This window comes from Sebastes fasciatus, chromosome 11, assembly GCF_043250625.1.
Source record: "Sebastes fasciatus isolate fSebFas1 chromosome 11, fSebFas1.pri, whole genome shotgun sequence".
NCBI classification, from domain to species: Eukaryota; Metazoa; Chordata; class Actinopteri; order Perciformes; family Sebastidae; genus Sebastes; species Sebastes fasciatus.
Window position 1 is genome coordinate 9,490,390 of NC_133805.1, and position 15,229 is coordinate 9,505,618.

The 15,229-nt window shown below is 41.9% G+C and overlaps 1 protein-coding gene across 1 annotated transcript in view; it reads left to right on the top strand.

Annotated features, from left to right (window-relative positions):
* LOC141776667 (sodium channel protein type 5 subunit alpha-like) overlaps positions 1-15,229 on the top strand; it is a 49,530-nt gene that overhangs the window by 23,240 nt on the left and 11,061 nt on the right. The window contains exons 10-20 of the mRNA XM_074650409.1: positions 1,030-1,227; positions 1,329-1,517; positions 1,607-1,997; positions 2,147-2,218; positions 3,552-3,790; positions 5,410-5,583; positions 5,786-6,142; positions 9,493-9,903; positions 12,729-12,846; positions 12,985-13,139; positions 14,381-14,554. Of these exons, the coding sequence (XP_074506510.1) occupies positions 1,030-1,227; positions 1,329-1,517; positions 1,607-1,997; positions 2,147-2,218; positions 3,552-3,790; positions 5,410-5,583; positions 5,786-6,142; positions 9,493-9,903; positions 12,729-12,846; positions 12,985-13,139; positions 14,381-14,554 (2,478 nt within the window). The remainder of the gene's footprint in view (positions 1-1,029; positions 1,228-1,328; positions 1,518-1,606; positions 1,998-2,146; positions 2,219-3,551; positions 3,791-5,409; positions 5,584-5,785; positions 6,143-9,492; positions 9,904-12,728; positions 12,847-12,984; positions 13,140-14,380; positions 14,555-15,229) is intronic.

Here is a 15,229-nt window from a genome sequence, read left to right on the forward strand (position 1 = left end):
TTAATAAGATACAGTTTTCACTCTGCTCATCTCAGAGTTTTCATTCACATATCTTGAGGTGAGAGGTCAAGGGACTCATTTGAACATGGCAATGCCAGTTTTTCTTTTCCATGGAGCGTTATTTAGCGTTCTTCCCGACAAGCTAACATGACATGGTTGGTACCAATCGATTCCTTAGGTTTTTTAGTTTCATCTTCACTCTAATTTTAAGACTAAACCTTCTACAACCTCTGCATGACAGAATAGCGGCCGTGCCAACCAGCGGGCTGGCGGATTGTTAAGAGGTTAATAGTAATAGTAATAATAATAATACTCTATTTTTACCATCTAAACCACTTTAAGTGTAAACAAAAGATTAAAACTGCAGTGATGATAAAAAATCTATGTTTTTATATTAACAGTGGGTTAGTGTTTAATATGTTTAATGTGAAAGGGGTCGCTCATAGTGACAAACCCACTGACAATTATCATCTGACTCTGCAGTTCCCTTCAGCTCTACGGAGAGTTTCAGCATCTTTTAGCTCGTTGTTTTGATTCTGCGACCAATAACTTTATTGTTTCATTCATCAATCTTATTTGCAGCATGCAAGCACTTGTTTTGTTTTGATTATCTTACTGAGCACTACCTGCCCAGCACCAAACAGCAAACAGAAAACGTTAGCGACTAGCAGGTGAACATAGTGGAGCATTTAGCAGCTAAAGAGCCGGAAATTTAGCTCAGGAGTTGGTGGAGACCAAAATAGAGTTACAATTCAATGAACACCTATAATGGCTTTAGTTACAGACATTTTTGACAGAATGAGTGATTAAGATAAAAATGATAAAACTGAGGATTTGTTTACCTCTTATTATCAGACTGCCTGTTGCTTTCTATCTTGGATGTCTTTATGTAACAGAATCATAGTAAAACGTTGTCCATGAGCAAACATTATGCCAAAACTACAAAAACATGACTCAGGTTTTAAAAAGATCAGAAATTTCCTTAAACATGTGAATTTGATTGTATTGATTTGATGTCCGCTCCCTCAGACGCTGCGCTCAGCAGGGAAGACATACATGGTTTTCTTCGTGCTGGTAATCTTCCTGGGCTCCTTCTACCTGGTCAACCTCATCCTGGCTGTAGTGGCCATGGCCTACGAGGAGCAGAATCAGGCAACCATCGCTGAGGCCTGGCAGAAGGAGAGGGAGTTTCAGCTGGCTATGGAGCACCTTCGCAGAGAGCAAAGAGTAGGTGCAACACGGACAGTCAGCAAGGATTTTCATGTGTGCTTTTCAATTTAGGACAAACAAAAAATAATCTCCTAAACATAATTCCTTTCTGTGTGAAGTTAGCAAAAAGACTACAACAAACACAGGATGCAGACTCAGCGTTGTCCCCAGAGTTGTCTCCATTCTGTCTGAAGACAGGCAGCATACGTCGAAGCAGCAGCAGGAGAAGAAGATCGCACAGGGCGTTGTCAGAGGAAACAGAAGAGGAAGCTGCTGAAGAGAACATTGACCCATTGGATGAGCCAATGGTACATCACCCAACATTCACACTCTAATCCAATCTTTGATGTTCTTACGAAAAGCCACAGGAGCTAATGTATCCTCTGTGTTTGTGTAGCCTCCTCTGTCTCCTCTCCCGGTCCACCCTCTGCTGGCCACGCTCTCCTCTCACCCCCTCAGCACCAGGAGAGGAAGCCAGGTCAGCGTTTTCAGCTCTTTCCGGGCGCGCAACAACTCGGAGGCCGACTTCGGGGACGACGAGTACAGCACTCACGGGGACGCCTTCAGGAGTCGCACCAGTTCAACAGCAACGCCCTGGAAGAGGAGGACGGGCAGCGTGCGGAGCCACTGCTCCCAGATCTTCACCCCCAGCCTCAACATCAATGGGCGGCTCAACATCTCCCTGGACCAGAACGGAGTCACCACTCTGGGCCTACATACTCCCACCTCCATGCCTGCTCACAGCATGGAGAGGGTCAGGGAAGACACAGTGAGTGATAAAAGCCTGTGTGTAATTAGAAAATCCTGCAAGAGTGAAAAGATCTTAATTAACAAAAGGAGAAGAAAGTATTTCATTTTAGGGTGTTTTCTGTCTACCAGAAGCCCACCAGTTTGGAGGACACCGCTAACAGACTTTTCCTACAGCCTTCCCCGACAGTGACTGAGGCTCCTCCAGTGCAACGGAAAAGAGGGCTGAGCTCTGTCAGCTTCTTCAGCGATGCCATGGGGGGTGAGTCCTTTTGAATATTAAAGAGATTTTGGGAAAATTTGCTTTTTTGCTTTTGTGCTGAGAGTTAGATGAGAAGGACGATACCACTTTATGTCTGTACCATTATAAAGCTCTAACCAGCCGCTGGTTAGCTTAGCTTAGTACAAAGACTGGAAACAAGGGGAAACAGCTAGCCTGACTCTGTCTAAAGCATCAAAATCCACCTCTAAAGCCAACTAATTAATATGTTAGACCATGCTTGTTTAATTATTTAAAGTCTAAAATTGGCCAGACTATTTCTTGGCCGGGTGCATTAAATTCCTGTCACTATAACAGCTCGTAAAACTATAATTTGTCATTTTTACACTTTTGTACTGTTTTTGCATGGACTAAACAAACAAGATTTAACGTGTTAATTAGTGATTTTATTACCTTTGGACAGAGCCAGGCTAGCTGATTGCCTCTGTTTCCAGTCTTTTTACTAAGCTAAGCTTGTAAAAGCAAAGCAAAATGTTAAAAATTATTCCTTTAAAGGGATAGTTTGGGTGTTTTGAGGTGGGGTTGAATGAGGTACTTATCCATAGTCAGTATATTACCTACAGTAGATGGAGAAACAGACAAGAGTTATCACACGGAACCAAAGCAATGTGCTGCTATAGTCGAGGCCGGCAGCAAAACTTATTTTAGCCACCTAAAAGAAAGGCTCACTTAAGAAATCCATATCAGTTTAACTGTACACTATGATTACAATATTTTTGCAGGTTTACCTTGCCATGAGACAGCTATACAGTCTGCGTTTCCAACAGAGAACTGAAGCCGTTATCTATGTTCTCGGAAAATCCACCAGACTCCATTGGAAAAAACTTAATTTTAACCTTGCAGAACACGGGGATTCCTGGTCTACCACTGCCTTTGTGTGACCAGCAACTCCAGTGTTCTGTGAGGTAAACATTACTGGGTTTTTTTCAATGGGGTCTGGTGGTTTTGGCGAGAACATGGATGGATATAACAGCTTCAGTTCCCCATCGAAAGAGCTGTCTGACAGCAAGTATTCCAAATATAGCGTACACTTAAACTTTAGGAAATACATATCCACAGCAGTACATTGATTTGGTTCCGTGCGGTAACTCCTGTCTGCTTCTCCAAGCTGGGGGCGTGCCGACCGCCATCTACTGTAGGTAATACACTGACTATAGATAAGTACCTCATACAACCCCACTTCAAAACACCCAAACTCTTCCTTTGAAGATCGCTCTTCTAGCTCTCACTACGTTGAGCCCCGAGATTACAACCGATTACAACCTATTGAACGAAAGGCTGCAAATGAATAGCTCACCTTGATGTCTCTTTGCAGAGCTGGAGGTGTCGAGGCAAAAGTGCCATCCCTGCTGGTACACATTCGCCAAGAAGTACCTGATATGGGACTCCTGCCCCTGGTGGCTGCAGATGAAAGAGTGGGTGAAGTACATGGTGATGGACCCTTTCCTGGATCTGGGTATCACCATATGCATTGTGCTGAACACCCTCTTCATGGCCATGGAGCACTACCCCATGACTGATGAGTTCAACACAATGCTTTTCGTGGGCAATCTGGTAAGGGGCTTTTAATGATAGGGGTGGGCAGGTTTCCAGCATTTGACACACTCTCTCCTAAGTGCTGTTGGGTTAGCAGTGGAGAGGACTGAAAGCTTCACTGAGAAGGAAGTAAAGAGGAAAGCATTCATTCAGATAATGAATTTCTATATCAGGCACAGGTTTTTTATAGCCAGTGCTGTGCTGGACTTAAGGTCAAATAGAGTCATGTTGATCCTTTGTCAAACGTTCTGCTTTAGACTATTTGCGATTATCTTTGGTAAGAGGGAGTATTTTTAGCAGGAGGTGGAACTGATTCCCTAATCTGTATTTTGCCATCTCCCCCTACTGGTAAATTATAGAGCCTGCTAGTGTCTTCAAGTTTGAAAACCTACTTAAAAGAAGATAAATAGAAGTAATACTTTCTTATTTATTACTTGTTCTTCTTCTTAAAAGATTTCTATGAAATTTGGTAGCTAAGGAACAAGTGAAGGACATTTTGAAATATTCTTGATATATTCTCTTGAACTTGGACCTGTACCTCTCTTGACTAGACCTGTACCTCAGAGAGCTAAAGCTCAACTGAAACACACTTAAAACTGCAGTATTTGATCTTTTTTGCCCAATTTGGGGCAGCGGAACAACCATCAATGACATTTCATCTTATACAGTTGTTACGAGGAACTTGTTAGCAAACAGTTGCCTATTTATAGATCCAGCAAATACAGAGCAACATTAGCATTCATTTGTAGTCGTGTTAGAGTTCACCTGATGAATTGAATTAATTGTAAAAGAAACAGTTCACAGTCTGGGTAATAACCACTGCTCTTTGTTTAGACTTATAGTAATATGGTTAGGCTTGAGAGTTGTTCATATCCTGTCCCAATGCTTGTGTTGTTCGCCCTTATACATTACGTTGTAAAATTATATTGAAACCCGGGGTCATATCTCTCCAATCAACCATTTTTATATGCATTCATTGATTTTTAGGCCACTTGGGGGCAGTGGAACAACCTATAAAGACAACACTGGCACATTATCACTTTATTAAGTTCTTATGGCTATGTGTTAGCAAACAGTTGCTTATTTAACCATCTAGCAGCATTATCATTCAATTAGAGTCATGTTTCTGGCAACTTGATGAATATAAGTCCAATATTCAATCTCCTTCTTGCTCTGTTTTTGGTCTCCACCAACTCCTGAGGGAAATATCTGGCTCTTTAGCTGCTAAATGCTCCACTATGTTCACCAGCTAGTTGCTAACTTTGTCTGTCTGTTGTTTGATGCTGGGCCAGTAGTGTATTGTGGGTTTATCAGAGCTTGCCTGCTGCTGGAAACATGGTCGATAGGAGCAGTGATACTGAACCAAACAGTACTGTGGATTTGCGGGCCAAAAAAAGTAAAAAAAAGAGATAAAAGACACTAAAACGCACACTGAGGGGAACTGCAGAGTCGGGTGGTAACTATCTGTGGGTCACTTCAAGCGACACCTTTCACATAATCCCATTGTTAATGTACAAATATGAATAAGTGCAGCGTTAAGTAAAGAAATACAATAAGTAATATTCCACTTGAATAGGATGTTTTGTGTTACTTTTGCCGCATCTTACTGGTTTTATGTCCCTCTGTATGTGTTCTAGGTTTTCACAGGGATCTTTACTGCTGAGATGGTGCTGAAGCTGATCGCCATGGACCCCTACTACTACTTTCAACAGGGCTGGAACATCTTTGACAGCATCATTGTTTGCCTCAGCCTGATGGAGTTGGGTCTTTCCAATGTAGGGGGGATGTCTGTCCTGCGATCTTTCAGACTGGTAACAGAAAACTTTAACTCTCACTCATGTACCTGTATATTTTTTTTTATAAATTGTGCTTTTTCATTGTTATTTTTTGACAGGAAAGGAAAGGATTAAATTCTGAAGTTTAGAACATTTTATAATCCAACATCAAATTCAAACACAGTTTCTTTTAAAGATGCAGCGTCATTTGTTTTCATCGCTCCGCTCTCTTCATCAGTTACGAGTCTTTAAGCTGGCAAAATCCTGGCCCACCCTCAACACTCTCATCAAGATCATCGGCAACTCTGTGGGCGCCCTGGGGAACCTCACGCTGGTGTTGGCCATCATCGTCTTCATCTTCGCCGTGGTGGGCATGCAGCTGTTTGGCAAGAACTACCAGGACTGCGTGTGCAAGATCGCCATCGACTGTCAGCTGCCGCGCTGGCACATGAAGGACTTCTTCCACTCCTTCCTGATCGTGTTCCGGGTGCTGTGCGGCGAATGGATCGAGACCATGTGGGATTGTATGGAAGTGGCCGGGCAGCCCCTCTGTATCCTGGTGTTCATGTTGGTCATGGTCATAGGGAACTTGGTGGTGAGTATTTTATTGGATATTTATGTTTTAAAAATCTCTTTCAACAAAGCCCATCACCAAAACCAACATTGAATGTGAAGATTTCTTATTATTATTATGTACATTTTTTCAATGAACACAAATCTTCACAAAAACAAATCTCATTTTACACCAACAGTATTGACTGTGGTTCCCCGGCTTGCTCCCACAGTCCAAAGACATGCAGGTTAGGTTAATGGTTGACTCTAAATTGCCCGGTCACAATTCATCTCGTATGTGGTTGGCTTGGTTATGCTTAAAACTCTTTATGTAAGGATTTTCTGAAACATCAACGGAGTGAATGAATGCGAAATTCACTTACGTAACCGGGCCGTTCAAAAAGTGGACGATCACTGTTGAGCTCAATATTTAAAAAAAAATACTTGCTAGCACACAGAGTCTGCAGCTGAAAATTGGCCCCAAACAAAAGCACCATTTACTGCGGTAACATTTGCTAAAATCCACAGTGCCCTGCTGTTTAAGGAGATTATTTAGCCTTTTTTTTAAAGTGAAATTGTATGTGTGTGACCAATTTACATCTTTAGGAGGAACCAGTGGGACTGAGAGCCAAAAACAGGCCGGGGGATGACAGACAAACAAACGCATTTTTGTCTTTTTATCGGATTTGTTTGACATTAACAAAAATACAGACTATCACCAGCCTTTCACAGCATATGATAACAGGAAGTCTGCTTAGAGAGAAATGCAATTGCACGTCAATACAACCACTGTAATCCAAATGATGATGTCATGAGTAATCAGGGATTACCAATGAGGGTTAGTGATTCCATATTATGAGGATGGGACATCCTCGGAACAGTTGTTGATGCCTTGGCGTGATATATTTTTGCAAATTCAGATATCTGTGTGGCCACAGTGGTTTGTGCATTTTTTTTTCAGTGCTCTTGAACATGCGCTTGTCACCGAGAGCGTGGTTGTGTCACGGCGTCATGCTAACTGTCTTGCAGATTAGCATTAGCAGGCTGCAAAACAGATCATGTCTGGACGACATATAAACCATCTATTTACCCTCCTAAGTAAGATATGTATTATCTGCACATGCTGTCGTGCAAACCGTAGCCTCAACCGACACACTCTACGCTAGGAGCGGCTTTACCGCGGTCTCATGTCCAACAGGGCTGAATGTTTTATCCACTGCTAATGAACTAAACCTTATGGGAGAAATTGTGACCTAAGTGCCGTACAAAGGATCAGCCAAGGCCACGTAGTGCTCTCGCTGTTGCTCAAGCCTTTTGAGGCAGGTATCGAGTTTCACATGGGATGAAACGCAGCGTGTACATCATTGTATGCAGCTGTTTCTGTAGAAAGGAGTTAATCTGTATGACAGCTCTGTTTGTACACAAACCCTGACAGGCTTTTTAAAAAATGGAGCAAGGCTTTGAGTGTGTTGGATATGGTTCAAACACCTGTTCCCAGCATGCCCTCTGTTCCCTCTGCCATTAAATGCTAGTTTATTCCTCATTTAATCCTATGCTCTGAAATGTATCTGTCAGAAATGTTTTAAAACCTTTTTTTTTTTTTTAACTCTACAATTTTTGTAACTCCTTGCCTGGATGATGACTGACACTGTTTTTCATGCAGCTCTATAGATGGGGCTATTTAAACTAAAATATCTTCGGACACATAATAGCATAGTTATGTATTTCCTGACAATATATACAGTAACAAAATGTCAAAAACCTAAGAGCGGATGTGTAAGGAATAGATTAAACAGTGTGTTTATCTGCTCAAACTTAAAGTTCACCTATTGTGCAAAATGCACTTTTCCATGTCTTTTAAACATCAATATCTGTCCCCAGTGTGTCTACAAGTCACCATAGTATCATAAAAGACCATCCTCTCTCTTTTTCTCCTGCTCCGTTTGTCCGGAAATGGGTGTTGAAAATCACTTTGCAGCTTTTCCTTCTCTTCTGACGTCATTAGAGAATTGCAAGCCATGTAAGGGTTTCCTGGTAGAACGTAGAGAACCAGGAGCAGAACCTGCAGAGGTGACCCCGCCCACAGCCTGACTCTCAGTCCACCTCGTAAATATGAGCAAAGTCTGCTCCTGTACTCCCATCATCTAAATATAACATGTTCTTTCACAAAGGCTTCATGTAATTACACTGTTTAAACAGGTGATATTTATATATTATACATATTTGATGTCATGCATGTAGAAGAGTACAGGTAAAAATGACTGTAAGCAACACAACACATTTCTGTTTCACAGTCAAACTTTATTTGAGTAGACAGATGACAATATTAATTAATCACAGCATTTTTAATCATCCCACCTGCAGTTATGTCTTTACATGGTACAGGAGAAAGTCTTTCAGCTCCGGTACACTACGGTAAACTAAGCTCCGGTGGTCTGTAGTCATGGTAACAAAGAGACAGCTTCTACAGTAAATAATATACCATTACTCTGATTACTTTTATACGTTTATCAGCTTGTTTTTATTAATTTCTGTGCACAAGACTTGTTTAAAAAATTACTAAGAATTTCTAGTGTTAAAGGTGCTAAATGCGAGATTGGATTGCCTCCGCATGGCTCTCAACATGGCAACGTTTGAGCCGGCAGCTCGCAGCTAACGGGTGGAACCAGACTAAAAGAGCGCATAATAATTTCTCTAGTTTGACAATTACCGGATACAAACACCTTCAGTGACCCTGTTGTTAGGGCAAAGATCACAACAGCGCTTCTTATAGAGTTTAATGGACAGAAACCTCCACTGCACATGAATCGTGGGAAAGCTGTTTATCCAAGGGATTATCCAGGATGCTTAGGGGCGAGAAGGCCGGAGGGCATTCATCACTAATCATCTGCTCATGCTCCCCATCTCTGACTGGCTCAGTGGCTAAAGATGATCCTTACCAATTGTGCACATCACACATGCACACAGGCAGTACGCACACACACACACGCTGCTGCTGCTGCTGCTGCTGCACAGAGATGTGCTTGATGCTGCTGCTCTCTAAGCTAGTAGACAGATTACTTGGGAGGTGGATGCTTGGAACCTTGAGTTCAGTGTGGCTGAAAGCAGCCGAAGCCATATGTGCATGAGTATATCTGGGTAGGATATCCTCCTGAATTTACAATGCAGGATTTGCCAGTGTGTACAAAATATTGGAGGTCATGTCATGCACTAGGTGATCTTAGCTTTAGCTTGCAGGCTAAACTACGCTCTGATTAGTAAAGAAAGATAAATGTTGACATAAGCACAATGTCAATACAGCATTTTCTGCCATATTCAGGCTAAAAGGCTACAAAATTATAACAATGTTCTGATATTTCTCCCAATGTAACATAAACATTTGTTCGTCAACAGGTGTTGAATCTTTTTCTGGCCCTGCTGCTCAGCTCCTTCAGCTCCGACAACCTATCTGCTCCGGACGAAGACGGCGATCTAAACAACATCCAGATCGCCATCGCCCGCATCCACTCTGGTTTCTGCTGGCTCTCCACGTGCATCGGCAACCTCTTCAACCGCGGCTTGAAGCGTCGGAGGCAGAAGGCCAAAGAAGTCAGTCAGGCCATCAAGCTGGTTGGAAATCACGTGGAAAGCAATGGTGGGATTTTTGGACGCTACGGAGAGAAGTACCTCATACCAGAGGGGGACAGCTACATGACAAACCCCAACTTGACTGTCATTGTTCCCATCGCGCCCGGAGAGTCCGATGTGGAGTTCCTCGAGGAGGAGGAGATTTCGGAGTCGTCAGAGGATGAAGACAACAAACCGGTGAGTTTTTCACCTCCAGATATGTGTGTTTACACTGGACTGAATGGTTTACTATTGTAGTGGTCTTTGGATGGTGTTATCTACCTAAATAGTTTTTGTGATAAAATGAACAGCTAGTAGGAAACCGCTACTACTGCTGTTACATCACTGCTTTGGGTGAAGCCAGAAGCAACATAGTCAGAAATTTCACATCAGAATCATTATTGTCAAAGCAAGAAGCAAGTTAATTCTACTTCTGTTGTGCTTATCCCCCTTGTGTTTGACATGGGTTTCTGTGGATTTGAGAATCTAAATGAACCATATCCAGATTGTTTTCATGCTTCCTGTCTGGAAACGTCAGCATCCCATGCTGGCAACAAACTGCAACGAATTTCAAATATATTTTAGCAAATGTAAATACAGCTAGCAGCCTTACATCTTTCACTTTGTTAGACATACAATACCAAAAGCATTATGGCTGACGCTTTATTTGATGGGTCCGTAAGTTCCTAAAAATGTACTAGGCTGTTTCCTGAAAATATTTATGTACAGTAATTTGGTAGTAATCATAGGGGAAATAGGCTTTTCCTTGAAGGAACAGCTGCAAGTAAATATTCATTTATTATTAATTTATTATTATGAAGTTTATTCTTCATGTTGAATTGAATGTTCATTTATAGACAATTTTCACATTTTTGCATATCTTCTGTCTTGCTGTTGACTGACTCGCTCGGTTACACTATAAATGATTAAGCTTAATTAACTGGAAGTGTACTAAACAAACTAAACACTGTCTTTACTTTCCCAATTAGTTACACATTACATACAAACTATTGACACGGTAACTACAGTAAATTTTGAAAGGTTTTCTTTTTTGCAACTACAGTGTTTTTGTTCTTGTTAAGCTTTAAAATTGTTGTCGTACTTTTTACTTTGTAAAATGACAAATGTAAAAATGTGTCAGCCTTGTGATAGTCTGGCGACCTGTCCAGAGTGTACCCCGCCTTTGTCCAATGTCAGCTGGGATCGGCTCCAGCCCCCCCGCCCCCCGCGACCCTGAATAGGATAAGTGGTTACAGATCATGGAAAAGGATCCTAGAACCGGGAGGACATGATTTTAGTGGCAGGTTGTTTACTGGCTCTGTACCGAAGATGTTGCCAGAAAGTGTTCTCGAAAGTTCTTTCTAAGGATTCATCAGTCCAGCTCGGTGTTATCCAGAGCATCCAGAGCATTAATATAGCAGCAAACAACTATTGTCTATGTAAAGATATAGAGGATTAATGTCTACCTGAGCAGAGAATGAAGTCACTCTCCCTCTGTGTGTGTTGTAAACAGAGCTTCTCCATGCTTTCTTTTACATCACCTGGCCGGCTGCACGTGATTTTAGTGCATGTTCGTGCATTTGAGCATGCCCCTTTCACGCAAGCTCACGGCCGCCGCTCTGCATTGCGCCCATACGGCGGTTGTCCCGACCGTTACTTATGAGCCGCCAGTTTAGCTGTCACCATGTTGAGAGCCGTGCGGAGGCAATAGATATGCTCCCAATGTCGCATTTAGCACCTTAGAAGCTGAAAATATGATTAAAAAAAGTTATTTTTATAGAATGGTCACTATATCCTGACAGTAATGCATGAGACAGGTAATCTGAAAAAAATCATGTGCCTCTGTGTCCTCCTAATGGCATCTGCAAAATTTCACAGACCGGAGGAACGCAAACCTTCATTTATTAAGATACTATTGTCTCCTTTGACCCACCTCACCCTCTCTCTCTCTCAGCTTCTCTCTATCAAGCTCCCTGTTTCTTCCTCTTGCCTTACTCCTTTCCTGTTTCTCCTGGATTCCTCTACCTCTCAGTGTCCTGTGGGTCGGGCCCGGGGGGTTTGTTGAGGTGGAGGGTGTGTTGCTCACATCCTCTCTGGCAGGCAGACAGCAGCAGGCCAGATGTGGAGCCAGGCCTCACAGAGCAGATTAAAGTGACACAGCAGAGCAGAGCCAGGCAGGGCCAGGCTGAGCTGAGCGGGCTGCAGTCTGTCTCTTCCTATTTCCCTGCCGTGCTCCGCTCCGCACCACATCAGAATTAGGCATAAGGGAAAATGGAAATGAAAAAAAAAAACAGTCCTCCATCAGCTTAACTGGGCATCAGCAGCTGCTCGGCCGTAAAGAAGGATACATTTTACAGCTTTGAATACACACTAAAAATGGCAAGATTGTGCTCATTAAGTAGTTTTATAAAGCGTTAAAGTAGATCACTTAAAAGAGCAATCAGCCTGTGTGTGTATGTATCGCAACTGGATACATGTGGCGATAATTGTCTTAAAATGTCATCAGTGCACATTGATTCCGCTCCTTCTTCAAACACTGGTAATGCTGGTAATCTGGTCTCCAGGTCCTACGGATGCTCTTTAATGCTGGATTACACTTTGTACCATTTTATTGGATTGAAGCTGCATCTCTGTCCTTTAAATCACGTTAAATATGTTGCTGTTCCAACAAACGGAAATCTCATCAAAATTGTATTAAGGCTCAGAAGAGATTGAAAAGCAAGGCAGTACATCTAGGTGAGCTAGCTTTGATGGGATGAATCCACACTGAATACAAGGCAGGAAAACGCCGCTGCGCTGCTCTGTTTGGTTTTAAACTTATAAGCATGTTGCACATATGGCCACACCCCAACCAGTGATGTCACAGCAGGTGTTTAGCCTTCGACAGCGGATGGAAAACACCCACAAAATTCATCCGTCTGTATTCTGTGCTGTACAGATGTTTAACAACTCAGTATTGGTTCATACACTGTTAAATATAAGTGAGAAATTTGTTGGTAATGGTGAGACTTCTCACTATTTAGGAGTTGGTCAGCCTATCAGAGGGCAGCACGGTGGATCTGAGGAAGCCCGGAGAAGAGATGGACAACTTATCAGAGCTGGCTGAAGAGAGTATGGAGCCGGAGGAGTGCTTCCCAGAATGTGAGAATTTAGAGTTGTAACCCTGTAAAACCATTAATATAAAGTACAATCAAAGCTATTGTTTTAATCATTTCACATGTTATAAGTTCCTTTATGTGGTGTAATCTGTGCTGGTTTTGTGTTTGCCTTCCCGCTCAGTGTGCATGAGGCACTGTCATTGCTGTGAGATCGATACCAGCCGTGGTCTGGGCCAGGCCTGGTGGAGGCTGAGGAAGACCTGCTACCAGATTGTGGAGCACAGCTGGTTTGAGACTTTCATCATCTTCATGATCCTGCTCAGCAGTGGGGCTCTGGTACGGCAGACGCTATTTATTATGTATTTATTATAAGGCAATTTATTTTGAAATACATTTAAAGCACTGATTTGTTGTTATGGTGTGTAAATGTTATTGTTTTCATTAATGAAATCAGTCAAAAATTGTCCTTTTTCCATCATGTCATGAGCATAGCATTTCATTTCATTTCTTTTATTGTGAAGCAGCAGCAGCAAGAAATGGTTTGCACCAGCAGTGACTTAAAGAGGACCTATTGTGCTCATTTCCAGGTTCATTCATTGTATTTTGGGTTTCTACTAGAACATGTTTACATGCTTTAATGTTCAAAAAATGCTTTATTTTTCTCATATCGGCTGTGCTGCATCACCTCTTTTTACCATCTGTCTGAAACGCTCTGTTTGAGCCCCTATCCCCGCCCTCCAGAAAAGCCCAGTCTGCTCTGATTGGTCAGCTGGCCCACTCTGTTGTGATTGGTCAGCCGAACCAAACTCATCAGACTCCGCTCAAGCTCCACTCTAACTAGATTTGCGTGAGGGCGTGCCACACTAGCCGCTAGGCAGGTATTATGTAAATGTATTACATGGTGACATCACCACGTTACGGAAGAAAAGGCGGGATTTCAATCAAGGCGTTTCAGGCAGTTCAGGAGCAGCGTTTCTGTGGGGGAAAGTAACTCTCCTTGGTGTGGACTTTGTAACATTGCAGACCTTTTACATGCATAAAAAACTATATAACACATTAAAGGAAAAGGAAAAGACACAAAAGCATAATAGGTCCTCCTTTAATACAACTCTGATACAACTGTAGGAGAGTGAACAGTAAACAGTGAGACTGGATTACATACATGCATCATTTCCTGCAAAAAATTCAGCGCGTAAATGGCGGACTCCGCCACTTACTAGGCTATTTAGAGAGGTAATTACTGAATGTAAATTCAAAACAATAGGCTGCAAGTAATAGAAAATGCTTTCTTCACTTCAGTGTCTGCTCCCAGTTCTGTTTAGTGCCTGATTACAGTATAATAATACCATTGTGGTACTGAAGGCTGAAGTTTAATGACATCCTTCCCACATTGGTTGCCAGCAGCATGTTTTCTCAGGATGGTTGAAAAACTGTAATGCAAATTCCTGTATCTAAAACAACTGTTTTCGTATTATAGTTAAGTTCAACTGAAATTAAATAGTTTTGTTTCTTCATGTGGTGTGGTGTGGTGTGGTGATGTGATGTTTTCTCACACCGCTGTCCCTCTTCTGCTGCAGGCATTTGAAGATATCTACATCGAGAAGAGGAAAGTCGTAAAGGTGGTGTTGGAGTACGCCGACAAGATCTTCTCCTACATCTTTGTGCTGGAGATGTTCCTCAAGTGGATTGCGTACGGCTTCAAGAAATATTTCACCAACTACTGGTGCTGGCTCGACTTTCTTATCGTGGATGTAAGCGAACATTTTGCATGTTTTTGTTGCACTACATGAAAGGATGCTGGTAATTGAAAAAAAAAATCACATGTTGAGATTTGAGGTTGAAGTGTAACTCTGAATGTTGCTTTTCATGTTTGTGGGATTTACAGCTTGGTGAGTGTCATCATTATTTACAGGAAAGCACTTCAACAATCCATAATATGCTGGCCACCTTCATGACTGAAATCAATCAGCTACTCCTCTTTAAAACAAACTCCACACAACTGTTTCACGACCCGATTTACTAGAAACATACAGATAAATCACACACTAAATAGTTGTTACATTGTACAATTTTTAGGGCTGTCAATCGATTATTTAATTGTGATTAATTGCAAATTAATCACAATTTGTATCTGTTCAAAATGTACCTTAAAAGGAGAGTCATCAAGTATTTAATACTCTTATCAACATGGCAGTGGGCAAGTAAGCTTACTTTATGCAAATGTATGTATATATGTATTATTAGAAATCAATTAACAACACAAAACAATGACAACTATTGTCCAGAAGCCCTCACAGGTACTGCATTTAGCATAAAAATATGCTCAAATCATAACATGGCAAACTGCAGCCCAACAGGCAACAACAGCTGTCAGTGTGTCAGTGTGCTGACTTGACTATGACTTGCCCCAAACTGCATGTGATTAT